This window comes from Peromyscus maniculatus, chromosome 2 (assembly GCF_049852395.1).
Source record: "Peromyscus maniculatus bairdii isolate BWxNUB_F1_BW_parent chromosome 2, HU_Pman_BW_mat_3.1, whole genome shotgun sequence".
NCBI lineage: Eukaryota > Metazoa > Chordata > Mammalia > Rodentia > Cricetidae > Peromyscus > Peromyscus maniculatus.
In genome coordinates, this window is record NC_134853.1 from 157286377 (window position 1) to 157302249 (window position 15873).

Genomic DNA, 15873 nt, shown 5'->3' on the forward strand with positions numbered 1-15873 from the left:
ATCCTTAACTACAGAGTGAGTTGGAATCAGCCTAGGCTATGCAAAACCCTATCTTAAAAAAAATAGAAGTAATGGTCAATATTGCCAATATCAAGTCTTATGATAAATATGTAGCTTTGGATTCATGCCCAGGGGACAGGCAAGATGCATGGGAAATCTATAAGCCAAAATGGCTAAATAGAAAAACATGGGGGCCATGAAAAGGCCATTTTCCAGGCTTCATAAATAAATCCCACGCTGTTTGTGTCCTGGGCCAGGCAGTTGTTAAAATGATGTCACAGATGGACATTTTCTGGCATAAAAATGTGTTCCTGATAGACTAGGAAAGTAGGTCCTGTCATAGTATGGAGGACCTAATACTCGTCTTGAAAATGTGCATAAACTCACAGAAGGTTGCCTGGAAATAGCACTTCTTTATCAGTTTTGTTTTGTCTGACTGATGTCGTCAAGGGAGATTTAAACATTTTTTTCTCCTTTTGATTATCTAGATCTAAAACTTAACAATAAGCAGACATTCTAATTCTTGCTTGTTTGAGACAGGGTATCATGTAGCCCAGGCTAGCCTCAAACTCACTATGTAGCTGAGGCTGACCTTGAACTCCTGATCCTCCTGCTTCCACCATCCCAGTGCTGGGATCGCACACATGTGCCACCACCCCTGCCTCAACATGTATTTCTCTTTCATTTTAAAAATCCATCCTTGACTTTTAGTAGTAAGTAGCCAATAATGTCCCTTCCCTTCCCTTCCTCCTTCCTCACTTCCGCCTCCCCCCCCCCCCCCCCCCCGCCCTTCTCAGTTCTGGGTAGAACGCCCCGGTTTTGGGGCCAGAGTCCTTCTGTTCCAAATAGCAGCTGAGCCTTAGCCTTGTAAGGACCTCCACCGCCACTTCCACAGCCACCAGGCCATTCAATTGTTCTTTCACCCTTCACTTCTGTAGCTCAGCCTTGGAGGAACCCACGGTCTTCAAGAGATAGGGGCTGTGGTGGGTGGCAGCCCATGGGCATGACAGATATGTCCCCTGTCCTGCCCTCCATGCCCATGTTCTTACAGACATTATTGTGAGGGAATTAGCAAGCATGGTTTTGCTTTCTTCTGCTGCCCCAGCTGTGGCCTGGGCTCTCCCTGGGGAGGCAGTATCTGAGGCTGTCCCCAGCCCGTCCTCTTTGCCGACCCCTTCCCCTTCCCCTGCTCACCACTGCCCATCACCCACCCAGACCCAGACTTGCCCTCTCCTTACCTCATTGTAGATCTGACTGGAAGTAAAAACTGTCTTAAAGGTGGATCCAAAACCAATGATATTGAAGAGACAGGCTGGCCTGAGGCTCTTAAGGGCCACCAACATGGCCTCCTGCCGGGCAAGAAAAAAGGATTCTCAGGGTTCCGACAGGGAATACTGCCATTTCCAGCGTGGAGCCACCTCCCCAGGGACCAGTCACCCTCTCTGCACCCAGCACTCCTGCTCCATGTATCATAAAATCTGCTGCTCCCGACCAGAGGCTGACCGGCCAAAGCTATCAGCTTCCTCATCCATGCAGCAGGCCTGACTCATCAAAGCCACTCCGCAATGGCCTTGGAGTTCCCCATCCCTTCTTGCTGACTTTGAGAGGTGAGAAGAGCAGGGTCTGCCCAGGCCCTTCTGCCAAAGCAAACTTGACATTGAGGGGAGGTCACATTGTTGATCCAATGGTGTTTGGCCCTCATCCAAGGCCCCTGCCTCAGCATCATCCTGTCATCCAAGGCCCCTGCCTCAGCATCATCCTGTCATTAACCAGTGACAGATCCCCAAGGAGGTCTCTTTAGCTCTCTTTTATTAGATGCAAATGATACACTTCATTTGCTTTGCTAATCAGCCTCAGCAACAGGTCCATTGTTATCCCCATTCTACAGATGAGAAGCCTGATGCACAGAACGGGCAAATGATTGGTCGAGAGCATCCAGTTAGTAAACAGTGCAGCAAGGATTCAGTTATGCCTCTTGGTCTTCTAAGTCTGAACATTAGAGATCTCTATCTTCTGTAGTGATGCACCATCTGGAGACCGCGATAAAAGTGCTATATTTAATAGTGTGGAACTGGAGAGATGAGGAGTATTTTCTCCGCAAACATGAGGGCCCAAGTTCAAATCCCTGGTGCCAAATAATAAGCTGAGTGAGGCTGTGGGTACCTGTAACCCTAGCATTGGTGGGTGGAGACAGGGGGATCATGAGAACCAGCTGGCCAGCCAGCCTAGTTGAAAAGGTGAGCTTCAGGTTCAGGGGGAGACCCTGTATTAAAGGCACAAGGTAGAGAACGATAGAGGAAACAACGGACCCATTATTCTGCTCTGGTTTCTACATGAATGAGCATGGGCACATGAACTTGCGATCTCACATACATGCAACACACACACACACACAAGAAAGGAGGGAAGGAAGGAGAGAGAGAGACAGATATATAGAGAGAGATGGGGAGAAAGACAGAGAAAGAGAGAAAGAAAAATAGGGGGAAATCGATGAGGCTGGGTATGGTGGTGCATGTCCCAAATCTTGGCACTGGGAATTTGAAGGCAGGGGAGTTATCAGCGCATGGCCAGCCTGGGCTATGTAGGAACTTCCAGGACAGACTGAGCTACATATCTCAACTCTAAACCAAAATATAGAAAGAAAGCAAAGCAGTGAGTGTGACAGTGGGAAGGAAAAGTGACAATAACAGTGACAGTGCGATGACCATGTGGTGATCAATACCCATGCTAGGATGTGCCACCATAATGTTAAGCAGCTTCAACTAACAATCACACTCAATCACTATCACCTGAATTATAGCACAGCGGGGCGGTGATACATTCCCGTTATTCACTTGACTTTGGGTCTGCCTGAGCCTCAGCAGGTCACAGAGGAAACAGTAAGTGGAGTCGTTACCAAGACAATGAGTTCTGTATTTTGTAGGAAGGGGATGGTGGCTCAGGAGAGCCAAGGCATTGTTCTGGGTCATAAAACCTGGGAGTCTGACTTTGGTTTTCAAAAACCCAGCTCTGGGTCTGCCCAGATGGCACTTGCTGCCAATCCCTAGGACCCATCTGGTGGAAGGAGAGAAATGAATCCCACAAGTTGTCCCCTGACATCCGCACACCCCCTTAGAATGTCCACAAAATAAATAAAATATAAAAAAAAAAGAAAAAATCCCCCACTACAGCTCTGAAGTCTTCATTTGTGTTCGCTGTGCCTCAGCAGAGGTGGAAATGAAAGGCCTCCTCTTTACTCCCATATAGTATATTTATGCTCCCCATTCCCTAGCATCTCCGCATAGTTTCAGGGAAACAGACCATAATACGCTAAAATATAGAAGCAAACATTGCCAGGTGATTCCGGCAATTGCCACAACATACAGCCTTCTGAGCGCGACAGCCCTGCGGCCCTCCTCTGTCCTCCTCTGCAAACGCTCACATTAAATGCTTCCATTAATGTCCCCGCTGCCTCTCCGCACTGCCTGTGTCAATACAGTCTGTGTCTCTACAAAAGAAGTCAATATCTGCTTTTTTTCATTAGCCGCTAATGCATATTCCTGTTGGCAGGAGACTCTGCTGATCCGTACAGATCGTCTCAGCTCACACCTATTTGAATTCTAAAGCTCTGCTTTTGGCAGCAAATGGTGGCTGAAGAAGGAGAGCAGCTGCCGGAAATTAAATTCCCTGAACTTTCCCCTTTGGTGTGGGCTGTTTGGATTTCTACCCCACGCCTCCTCCCTAAGCCTTGCTTTCCCTAAAAGTTCTACCCAATGGACCATAATGAATGACTCACACATCCCCACCCCCCACCAGCCTTATCCTTGGCAAGGCTTTCCCCGAGTAATTTCTGTGCCTTTCTCTGGAAGGGTCATGCTTAGCTGAGTGGATTGCTGCACCAGCACAGAGCCATTTGTGGAGGGATGACCTTGAGCCCAGAGAGTGGAACTAGAAAAAAGCAAGGGGAGACTCCACAGGGAAAGGAGACTGAAGGAGGGACCAGAGAAAGTCACCGTCGGAGATTTCTGAAGTGGTAAAGGTGGAGAGGGCTTCAGCTAATGAAGTGGATTCCTGCTCATAAACAATTTCACTTTAACGATAATAACTTCCTGGAGTGCTTGCGTGAGGAGGACACAGAGACTCAGTCCAGGATTAGCAGGGGTGAGAGGGTGTTGGGGAAGGGTCAGGATGAATCGCTGATGTCTACTTGGGCTGAGGAGAAGGAAACAGAGGGCCACGTGACATACATTTGCCCTCTCTGAATCAATCCTTTCTTCTCATCTCATAGAAAGGATGAATGAAGGCCACAATTGAGAATCAGTTTGTCCAAAGCCACATAGCAATTGTGACAGAATCAATTGTGGACCCCGGGATTGCTCCTTCAACCATGCCATGTAGCAGAAATGACATATGTAAACAAGAGAGCTTTGTAGAGCCAGAGGGCATGGCTCACTCCTCATAAGCAGTGTATGAGAAACCGGCATAGACCTGGAAGGCTCAGGTCCCCTACCAGCCCTGTGATACTCAGAAAAGCATTTCACCCCTTAAGAATTCAGTTTCCTTACCCTCGAAATGAGGGACAGGGTATGAAATGCTCTCCAAAGACTGTTTTAGGTTTACAGTGCTAGTCTTAGGTGATCAGGGGGTGTTTCAATGTGGGTATGGAACTGGATGTTGAGAGCTGCACTATCCGGAAGTACACTTCAGCACTCCAGAACCTTGGACAGCTCCCCTTTGCCTCCAGAAGGCTCTTGGCTCTCATCTATGATGCTTCTGCAGCTACTCAAGACTAGGAGGGACTAAGAGGACTAGGAGATTGCTGGCCTCATGGATTCCACCTAAGTTTCCTCTCCTTGCTGAGTCTGTTGCTCTGGAAACAAGAGCTTGCCCCGTGGGCAAGGTAAGGAGGAAGAATGGAATCTCCATGGCAGGAGAGCACACTCTTTTCTGGTTCCCCTTCTCTCATTCTCCTGAGCTACAATCCATTCCTCAAACCAATAAATAGAATGGGGGGGGTACATAGAAGTGAAGAGCTAGGCCACATGGGGACAGACAAAGGCGAGACAGTTCTTTCCCTTAATGAGTTCATAATTCCAGATGGGGAGACAGACACCTGCAGAAGTCACAATAAAAGGGAACATTGGATAATTTCATAACAAACTTAATGATTTCCAAGCAGGAAAGAGGGGCTTCATGGTGTGTGAGGAGGGCGCTATCATTCTTCTGTATTTTATTATTTATTTATTTATTTATTTATTTATTTATTTATTTATTTATTTATTTATTTTTGAGCTTCCTAAGCAAGAAGACCAAATCAAACTCTCAGGCCTTCTGACTGGCTATCAGACCAGCATGCCAAACTTGACTGTGAGCTCTGGGAGGATATTGAGTATGTTAGCATCTTAGGTGGTTTTTTTTTTTTTTTCTTCCTAAGATGACTTTGCCCGCCATTAGTCATTTGGGAGAAAGAATAACTAAATGTTTTTATTTTTGTGTGTATGCATACATGTGTGCATATGCCCATCAAAGCCAGATGACAACCTTGGGCGCTGTTCTCAAGGCCTGCCACTGAACTGGAGCCAGCTTGCTAGGCTGACTGGCCAGTGAGCCACACTGGTCCACCCATCTCTGCCTCCCAGTGCCAAGATTACAAGTGTGCACCACCACAACTGGAAACTTCTTTTAGACATGAATTCTGGGAATCTAATTCAAGTCCTTCTAAGCATTTACTGAGTTGGCTACTACCCAGAGCAAATCCAATCTTTTCTTCTTTTGGTTTTTCGAGACAGAGTTTCTCTGTGTAGTTTTGGTGTCTGTCCTGGATCTCACTCTGTAGACCAGGCTGGCCTTGAACTCACTGAGATCTGCCTGGCTCTGCCTCCTGAGTGCTGGGATTAAAGGTGTGCACCACTGCCGCTTGGCAAATCCAATCTTTTCTATTGGGTTCTACAAACAGGTGGCAGGGGCCGGGTCCTGTGTCTCTGTGATGTTGGACAGGGGTGGGGGTGGGGGTGGGGAGGTACAGTCAGGCAACCATTGGTTTGACCACAGATTATGTGAGTTGTGTGATCTTGGGGAGGTGAATACAACTCTCAAGAACCATTTTTCTCATGTGGAAATGGTGACAAGAGCAGTCTCTTAAGATAATTGGATTAAACACCAAGAGGCACTGTGAGGGGCTAGCCCAGTATCCCACACATTCCAGGCTCCCAGCACATGTACAATTCTCCCCCCATGCCCTCTTACTGTGCCCCTTCCCACTCAGGACACAAGAGGGTGCTTAGCCCGGGTCAGGCTTGCAGAACATGTTTGCAGAAAGTGAAGGACCTCGCTTGAATCAGACAGCTTCTCCACTTCTGTTCCCATCACTTCGACGGGTTTATTTTGGGAACAAATTGAGTTAAAGTGTCTCTGCTTAAACTGATTTTGAACAAGTGGCTTCTTGGAACAGAGAGTCCTCTGGGAGCACAGCTGATGTACTTGAGCCTTGGTTCCCAGGGACAGGGTCCCATACACAGTACCTTGACACACTGGATGCTGGTCCTGCTCACGCTGCTGCTCCTGTCGACAAGGAAGAGGAACTCCCCATGGGTCTTCCTCAGGTTGGGCTGCACAGACTGGAGGTCAGGACAGAAGTTGAGCATGATGACTGAGTGGTGGGGGATGTCTTTGTGGAGACGCTTCCGGATGACTTCTGTCTGGAGGAGAAGGGAACACTTTTGGATTTGGTAGGGTGTTGCCGTTTCCTCCTAGCTAAAACATTTCCTCCCATGGGAGGGAAGCTCCTTAAGACCCAGGAAAAAGATTAAACTTATAAGACGTGGGAAGTCCACACAAGTCACAGGTCTCAGTGGGTTCCTGAAACCTACAGGATTCACAAGGCACCTGCATGGGATTCTAGAAGCAGTATTAACTGCTGGGAAGAAGAGACTCTTCAATATGCCCAAGTTTTCAGGGAGCTCCAGGGATGCAGCTTTGTGGAGTCATTACTCATGCTCAGTTGGGCTGTTTATTGAGGTAGCTTTTGAGTCAATCATGCTCCTGTAAGTAACCCCATACTCACAGGTTCACTCATTTACATGGAGTCATTTCTTTAGTCCATTGTTGGTGGCCTATCTTGGGTACACAGACACTTGTCCACATCACCCCAGAAGAAGTCATACAACACTTGGGCAATTGAGGGATCCTGGGGACTCATGTTGGTCCCCCCATCACTCACCAAGCATCAGAGTTTTTACTCTATGCCAAAAGTTTCCAGGCTGGCTGCCCCTGGCTCCTGTGCTTGCTAGAAGATAACAGGAGGCGGCAGAAGGCGCAGCTTTTCTTGCTTCTGAGTTTGAACCCCAACTCCAATGCCATCCAACCATGTGGTATCAGGTAAGTCCTTCCTCTGGGTGTCGCCTCACATGGACAGTGGGGTGCAAACATTCACCACGTATGGTGGTTGTGAGGATGAGTTACATTAGCACATAGGAGGGGGGAACCCCCTCACTGAATAATGATCTTTCATGTTCACAGTGGATGTAAGCCCCTCCCTGGCTCACCTTGGTCAAGAGCTTGGTTCCCTCGGCTTACTGGATCCCCCCAGTGGTAAATTGCCCCTTCTTCACATTTTTCACGTTTGGAAAAGCCTTCCCCACCTTCCACATGGATATTCCCGCTTAGTCTCCTCATGCATGAAATGAGCACATGTACATGCCCCGTGGAGTTGTCATGTGGATGGGTTGTCACAGCTGTGACGATGGCCGCCTGGCAGAGTCAATGCCATTATTGTTGCTATGGCTGCTCTTGCCTGTCCTGGAAGATTCGGGCACTTCTCATACTGAATGCAGCGTCTGCTCTGCTCTCTGCCTCCCCTCTAGCTACTGGGCCTCATCCTGGTCTTTTGTATCCAGGGATTCCTGTGGTGTTCAGTTAGGTGATAGATCAGTGACCGTCAGAGGGACCAAGAATTCAATCTTTCTTTTTTTATCTTCTCTCTCCTCTCTCTCTCTCTCTCTCTCTCTCTCTCTCTCTCTCTCTCTCTTTCTCTGTGTGTGTGTGTGTGTGTGTGTGTGTGTGTGTGTGTGAGAGAGAGAGAGAGAGAGAGAGAGAGAGAGAGAGAGAGAGAGAGAGAGAGAGAGAGAGAGAGCGCACAGAGGCCAGAGGTCAGCTTTGAGTGACTTCCTCAATTGCCCTCTGCCTTAGATTTTGAGACAGGATCTCTCACTGAACTTGGACATCACTAATTCAGGTGGACTGACTGGTCAGAAAACCACAGGGATCCCCTGTGTGTGCCTCCCCAGGGCTGGGATCACAGGCCTGTGACCTCTGTGTGTCTGGCTTTTATGTGGGTTCGGGTGATGGGGCTCAGGCTTCATGCTTACATGGCAGGCATTTGACTGCCAACCTTTCAATAGTTCACTTTCTATTTTGTTTATTTGTTTTTACATTGATGTATTATTATTGTTGCATGTGCATGTGCATACAAGGGTGTATGTGTGAAGGTCAGAGGATAACTTGGAGAAATCAGTTTTCTCCTTCCGCCATGTTGGTTCTGGGGATTAAACTTAGCTTGTCAGGCAGTGCCCTTGTCCCCTGGCCTTTTATTTTTCTTCGGGTTTGGGGCCTGCCCCAGGCTACATGGCGCTGCAGAACCCTTCTTCTGACTCTCCACTCATCTCTTTCTGAACTGAATCTGTTTCCGCCATCCCCACTCCCTCCACCCCAGGATGTCTGCATCCACCAGTCTCTCCGTGTCTGTTTCTCATTCCACCCTTGTCTGTCCTTGATCTTAACAGTGGGCATCAGCACTCATCCTGTGCTCACACCAGAGACATAGCAGGTGTCCCCAGTGTTCTTCTCTTCCCGACCCCGCCCAGCGGCTCACACTCCTTACCTAATGGACACCCGAACTTGTCCTGTTTGCTGTCTCTGTGGCATTGGGGGCATAAGTTTGGGGCAGGCTTTTCTCTTGCCTCCACAGACACTTCTCGCTGTCTCGTTTTCCTTCCCTGGGGTCCCTGCACACACAGCAGCCAGCAACTGCTTCCCCCAAAACTCTAAGGCATAGAGCTTAAGCTGTGCTTTTTTGTTGTTTTGTTTTTCGAGACAGGGTTTCCCTGTGTAGTTTTGGTGCCTGTCCTGGATCTCACTCTGTAGACCAGGCTGGCCTTGAACTCACAGAGCCTGGCTCTACCTCCCGAGTGCTGGGATTAAAGGCATGCGCCACCTCTGCCTGGCTAAGCTATGCTTTATGAAGCCCAGGTGTCTGTCCCCTGCTGGGCTCTGAATGCTTCAGCCACATCCTGCTCTTCTGTTTGCAGTTCTGATGCATGTGCTTCCTGCCAGCTCCTCTCTCCCCGTGGGCCTTCTGCAAGCCAGATCTTGTTCTCAGATAGGCGTCTGCTTGGCACTTGGCTGAAGAGCACCTGCCCTCGCATTACCTCATCCTACTTCTCCCCTGGTCTCAACCCCTCTCCCAGGCTTGCTCACTTGCTGGTCTTCCTGTTCTAGGATATAAGCTCCTTGAGGAAAGGAATGTGTCCTTCCCAGAGCTGTTTCTCTAGTACCAAGAAAGAGCCTGGCACTGGTTGGGCAGTTAGCGTTTGCTGAATGAATAAAAGAGACAGTGGCTCTTTCTCTCTCTCCAGCCCCCGCCCCTTTCTGTGTGTCTTGTCTGTTACTGACCTCTCTGTGGGTCATTTTGGTGAGCTTGTTTCAGTTCCTTCTCTCTTTGGACCCCCATCTCCTCCCTTCCATGTCCTGCCCCAGTTCATCACCCATCCTTCCTGGGCAACACTCGCTTTCTGGATGCCCCTGACCTGATGACTTCCTTCCCACCTGTGGATCCCATTCTCCTGCCCACCTAGAGCCCCCTTTGCCAGCTTGGCTTTTGGGATGACAGAGCCCAAAGCAGAAACAGCCACCTCTGCCAGCCTCAGGAGCTCCTTCCAGCAACCTGGCTCTGCCTTTCAGAGGGACGAACGAACGGGTGCTTGGCTCTGGATTCCCTGATGGCTCCTCGAGCTCCCGTTATCCAATTAGAATAAACTCATCACTTCTGAGCAGCTGCCTCCTGATCGCTGTCATTCTCAGAGCTCCGGGAGAATACAGGCTATTTGCATAACTAACCCAAGGTGGTAAATTAATCCTCATTTGCACAGAGGTCCCAGAGCTAACTGATTTAAGGTCTGATAGCTAGGACAGCTGTCTCCAGGCTTGGGTGTGTGTGCATATGACCCTCTCCACACCATCATTTGTTCTGGGAGCTCGGTGGCCCCTCTGGCATGCCATGCTTGCCCTCATCTTTGGGACCTAGCTCAACTTCCCCTTCTAGCAAATTCATCTGCAAGGAAGTGTCTCCCTCTCTCTGTAAGCATACTGATGACACTAAGCCCCCTACATCTCCCCAGTAGGGGTTTCCACTGGGGTCTCCCACAGTGGGGTTGGCACAAGCAGTTAGGTGATGTACATTTTCCTGTCCATTTCCCTTCTCACTGCCCTGTACCAGCAAGGGCAGCGAGAAGGTGAGGAACAGTTCATCACCATTGCACTGTACCCCACTCCAGGAGCATTACCAGTCCTCTAGCCCTGATACCCCCAGGTCTAACTCTAGAGGTAACATTGGACACTAGACCTCAGGCTACTTAGCAGCAAATGAGCTGATAGAAAGAGACGTGCCATCACACTGAAACTCGACATTCAGGGTATGCGCTGGCTGTGTGGAGGACCATGTGTGGAGGAGAGATCACTGGGCTCAGCCTGTGGCTGTGGGTTCAGCACCCTCTCCCCTGCCCTCCTACAGTCAGTGCCTCTTTAACCCTTGAGTGTCGGGGCTGGGGAAGGGCAAAGGGAAAGGACCTTTCACCTGCTTTCTTGGCCCTCTTCCATCCACTTTGTAGCAGATAGTGAGGACTCCAGGCAGAGGAAGAGCAGGGAGCCTATTTAGCAGACTGAGGCTCAGGAGGTGAAGAGGGAGCTGTAGGGCCAGAGTGGCCTGGAGAAATATGACCAAGAGGGCATCTGTAGCTGTGAGTTCTGCTAGGCTTAGGAATGCTGGAGGGTGCTAGAAGAAGCAGACCTGGCTGGGGTGACTGCTGTATTGGGGGGGTCTACTCCTGCCTCCCTTGTGGTGTCTGGGACCCCAGAAGGAAACACCTCTCACTTCTTGTCTAGATCCTGCCACCAGCCTAGGCTATGACCTCGGGGGAGTCATGCCCTCCACTTCAGGCTCAGAGGCCTCTGTGACTCAGTGAGACCAAGCCCCCAGTACCACCCAGCTCCGCCACCTGTGGCTCACCTTCCGCTCGGCGCTGCTGTCCTTCTTGGTCCCCCTAATGAAGTCTGCTTTGCCTTTCAAGTGCTGGTCGAACTCCCCCAGGGTCATGTCCCCTTTCTCCACCAGGACATGTGGCATGTGGGGCTCTGCACAAACGAGATCAGCACTCAGCATGTGCCTGGGTGTGAGGGGCAGGGCAGGAGCTGGAGTCCAGGGACCATTTCTCCATGGGGGGTGGGGGTGGGGGTGGGTTCTGAATTGGAGAAGAGAGTGACACCCCTGAATGTGTGAAGCAGTAGGGGCCAGGGGAAGACTCTTCAGCAGAGGAAGCCTAGCACCACCTTCTTTCCATTGGCCTCAGTTATATAAAATGGACTGAGCCTGAGCCAACTGCCTATGGCGTCTTCTCAGGGCCGGACATGTTATGAGTTTTTAAGGAGGCAAAGAATTACTCGAAGAGTTTCTAGAAAGTGTCACAGCACTCTGCTCAGCCAGCCTAAGGGTTCAAGGCCTCTCGGGCAGGTGGTACCTGGGGCTGGGAATTTTCTGGATAGAGACAGATTTCCCTGGGGGCAAGCATCTGGGGTCTCTTCCCCATCTCCCACGTACCCCAATTCTTGCCCTAACTAGATGTCTTCCACAAGGGCAGCAGAGCCCCTTGTGGGTACCATACCACTGGGGTGGAGAAGGATCTCCACGGGCCGGTCAAAGGTGTGTTTGCTGGCCAAGGTGATGATGATGCTCTTGGCTGAATGTGCAGATGGGGCAGCATCTGCACGGATTTCATGCGTGGGACTCTCCACCCCTGAGTAACACAGAAACACAGGACAGGGGAGGGACAGGTTTAGGAGCAAGAGGAGCTCAGAGGGGGACATGAGAACTAGGCTGGAGATGATTGGCAGCCCAGCCCTAACATGGACTCCTGTCTTGGTATGTGAGCATGGATACCTTCCTCGGCTTCCCCACAGTGTAGACTGTGTCATAGATGGTGCTCTGTGGTCCTTCCTTTCCTGACCACAGGATATAGCTTGCTCTCGAGGCATAGGGTGTCCCCTAAATGGAGCTCAATGCTCCATGGGTGGAACACTTTTGGTGGGTGCTCTTTTAGTGTATCTTGCATTACAATAAACACTCACTGATAAGAAACCATACCCTGTACCCTTTAAAACCCCAAGCTGGCTGGGAGAAGAACCATCCAATCCAGTTCTTAGTCTTGGTTGCTTGTTGGAATTACACAGAGAATTTTACAATGGTCCATAACTGGGATGCACCCCAGAATCTCTGGGGTAGAGGCTAGGCTGTAGTGGGGGTTTGAATATTCCCCAGGAGGGAAACAGAGCTCAGCTTTACAGCCACGGCCTTCTGGAGAAGGCTGAGCTACCTCCCACTCTCTGAAAGATATTTCCCCAGGGAAGTCACAGGGTAGGTAGGGCCGAGTTAACTTGAAAGCTGTCCTAGGAAAAGCTTGCCTATCCCGCTCTGAGTATTTCAGCTTGACTTTTATCTGGGTTAGGTGGTCTCCATGACCTCTGCCTTGCCTCCCCCCCAATCTCTCTGGAGGCTTTGGGCCCAAAGCCCTATCTCCTCTTAGTCTCTCTGTGCCTGGGTAGCTCCCTCTCACCTGCGAGCAGACATGGCCCACGGATCTCCAGTTGAAAGTTGAATTCATATTCCATTGGGTTGGTCACCTCTGTATCCAGGAGAGTGGCCAGACACAGCCCATTCAAGGAGTCCATGGTCTGGATGCCGAAGCAGTGTGGGTCTTTGCTAGAAAGGTGTATGGAGAGGGAGGGAGGAGGAAGATGGAGGAGAGAGGAGGAAGAGGAGGAAGGAGGGAGGAGGGGGAGGAGGAAGAAGCCCGGACAGAGGCAAGCATAAGACTATGAGTCTCAAATAGCTCAGCCTCCTCCCAGCCCAGGGCATCTGTCATCTCATTCAACCTGACTCCAGTGAGGGCCTGGATACAGAGAGAATCTATAATCGCTGCTGGGGAGTACCTGGGATGGGTCAAGATCCAGGCATGGGTTCCCAGAGCCTCAGCCCTCATCCTTCTCACCACAAACCCAGGAGGAGGACATCAGCACCCAACACTTCCCACGTGAGGATCTGAGGCCCAGCAAACAGGCCACTCACCCACGGGCCCATGGTTAGGATTTGACAGAGCTGGCTCAGGTTTGCCTGGTTCTGTTATGAAGTGACTTGTCACTTATCACACTGGCTTGTGTCTATGATCAATCATGCATCTCAGTGACCTCCTTAATGATTTCACTCATTCTGTTCCTAAGCTCGGTCCATATGGCTGTCACTCACAATCCCACAGGGCCACCATGCATTTATTTCTTCCCTACACTCACAATATCACCACCAGCACTAACATCCTGGCTGTGTCTCCTTTGGTCTTACAAAGAACATTTCTTTGGGTCCCCAGGTAAAGGGCACCCGCTGAGCATAGTCAAGCTGCTTTTCCGGTTCATAGTCAAATTCCCATTTTCCTGGTAGTGAATGGGAGCCCCCTCTTTCCCATGCCCTGGCAAACACTGTGTCAGCTGACTTTTTAATGTTCCTTGTGTCCGATTTAGGCAGCCGTGAGGTTCATGGGGGGTTGGTATAGATGTCTCAAGAGCGCACCTGTCAATTTTGCCAGCTGGAATGAGGGGCGAGCTCACCAGGGGTCTCTGGTCTACTTAAGTCTGGAATGCCCCAGTAAGATGCTGCCTTTCAAACCCACACTGTAGCCCCATGGGCAGTGCTTGAAAAGTGACTCATGGGCTGATGGTACCTGCCCAGGTCAGCTTTGCCACCTGCTCCTGGCGTCTTCAAGATCTACATGATCTGTTCTGCCACCCTGTGAGCCCGGCTCCTCCTTTCACTCTGCTATAGCCATTCTCAGCCCCGACAACAGCCAATCCAACCCACTGCAGCCTCGGGATCTCTGTACACTCTCTGCCCCAGTGCTTCTCTAGAATGTATTTCCATAGCTTCCTGAGTCCTAGAGCATTGATATGGCAAGTGTAAGGGCCTGGGTTCCATCCCCACAGCTCAGGAGGAGGGGGGAGGCGGAGAGGGGAAGCGGGAGGAGAGGGGGAGAGAGGAAGAGGAGGAAGGAGGAGGAAGAGGAGGAGGGAGAAGGGAGAAGGGAAAGAGGAGGAGGATCATAGCTGCTGTCTAATCCTGGTCTCTTCTATAAGACAGCAGCCACACCATCCTGTCCTCTTTGCAAGACCCTCCCCCCACCCCCGCTCCCACAGTTGCTTCCATAGACAGTGGCCTTAGAGCAGGTATTCACAGATAGTGGTCTCAGAGCAGGTACCTCTCAGGCCGTGGCACCCCCTCCCTTCCCACACTGTAGAAGGACACCCCCTACAGCCCGGGCTATCCCAGCCTTGCAGCCTGACACCTGTTCCCTGTGTCAGCTCCTCCCTAGAACCCTGTCCTCACTGTCAGGCTGTCGATGAAGCGTGGTCTGACCTCTGGATACCCAGGATCAGACCCCTTCCTCATCATCTTAGCCCAAAGAACTTCCCTCACACCACAGTGTTCATGAAATTATGAAATGCATTCGAGCCGCAGACAGAAAGACCCCTGTGACTGTTGCATGATAGTAATGATCTCTTCCCTTCAAATTTTTGTTGTTGTTTGGTGACAGGGTCTCGCTGTGTAGTTATGGCTGTTCTGGAACTCACAATGTAGACCAGGCTGACCTTGAACTCACAAAGATTCATCTGCCTGCCTCTGCCTCCTGCATGCTGGGATTGCAGGTGCATGCTGGGATTGAAGGTGCATGCCACCACACCTGGCTCCCCTCCAAGTTTGTTTCTTTTTTGTTTGTTTTTGTTTTTTGAGACAGGGTTTCTCTGTGTAGCCCTGGCTGTCCTGGAACTCTATAGACCAGGCTGGCCTCGAACTCACAGAGATATGCCTGCCTTTGTCTCCCAAGTGCTGGGATTAAAGGTGGGTCTACCACTGACGGGCCCCTCCACGTCTCTAAACAGCATGAATCATGTTGCTCTATCCATTCTTATCCCAAGCACTCAGTTCTAGGGATTATCATATAGTAAATACTTTAAAAAAAAAATCCCTCTTACGTCCACTGAAACAACCCCTGGAAATTCTAAAGCCTTGCACTTCTGCCAGTACCAAAATGGGCATTTCCGGTAGATTGTTCAGGGGACTCTGAAATAAAAAAGTGCCCGAAAGCCTCCCCCGCCCCTCCCTGTCTCCTTCCTTCTTCCCCTGGCCAGGTTCTGGTGGGCGCAGGGCCTCCTTACCCTTGAGTCTGTTGGCTGGAGGAGTCAGGTCTGTGGGGGCAGAACTGAGGCACGGTCGGGGCACAGATAGCCGGTAGCATGACGCTCACAGCCCCACTGGGCAGCGTGGGGAGCTCCGAGGAGGTGCTGATGAAGACGGTGACATTCTCCATGGGAGCAATGGTCCCCAGGTTGACCACGAACAGAATCCGCTCCAGATCCTCATCCAAGGCCACCTTTCCCGGTGCGCAGGAATGAGGGGCGATGGGAACCCCCTCTTGTGGAATGTTCCCTAAGTGCCAGGTTGGCGTCAGGTACTGTGCAGACCTTGTCTCTGACCCCCTCTAGTCTTACTGTGAGGTAGCTTTAAGCAGCCCCCTTTTGCTG

General features: G+C 50.5%; 1 protein-coding gene across 5 annotated transcripts in view; it reads right to left on the bottom strand.

Moving 5' to 3' along the window:
• The window catches only part of Vwa5b1 (von Willebrand factor A domain containing 5B1), a 63602-nt gene that overhangs the window by 23795 nt on the left and 23934 nt on the right, over positions 1-15873 (bottom strand). For 4 of the 5 annotated variants that reach the window (XM_015999331.3, XM_042272162.2, XM_042272161.2 and 1 more), the window contains exons 4-9: positions 15508-15778; positions 12861-13006; positions 11913-12044; positions 11261-11385; positions 6501-6677; positions 1239-1349 (exon numbers count right to left, since the gene is read on the bottom strand). In XM_015999331.3, coding sequence (XP_015854817.1) covers positions 1239-1349; positions 6501-6677; positions 11261-11385; positions 11913-12044; positions 12861-13006; positions 15508-15778 — 962 coding nt within the window. The remainder of the gene's footprint in view (positions 1-1238; positions 1350-6500; positions 6678-11260; positions 11386-11912; positions 12045-12860; positions 13007-15507; positions 15779-15873) is intronic. The other variant, XM_042272163.2, reaches the window with a different exon arrangement.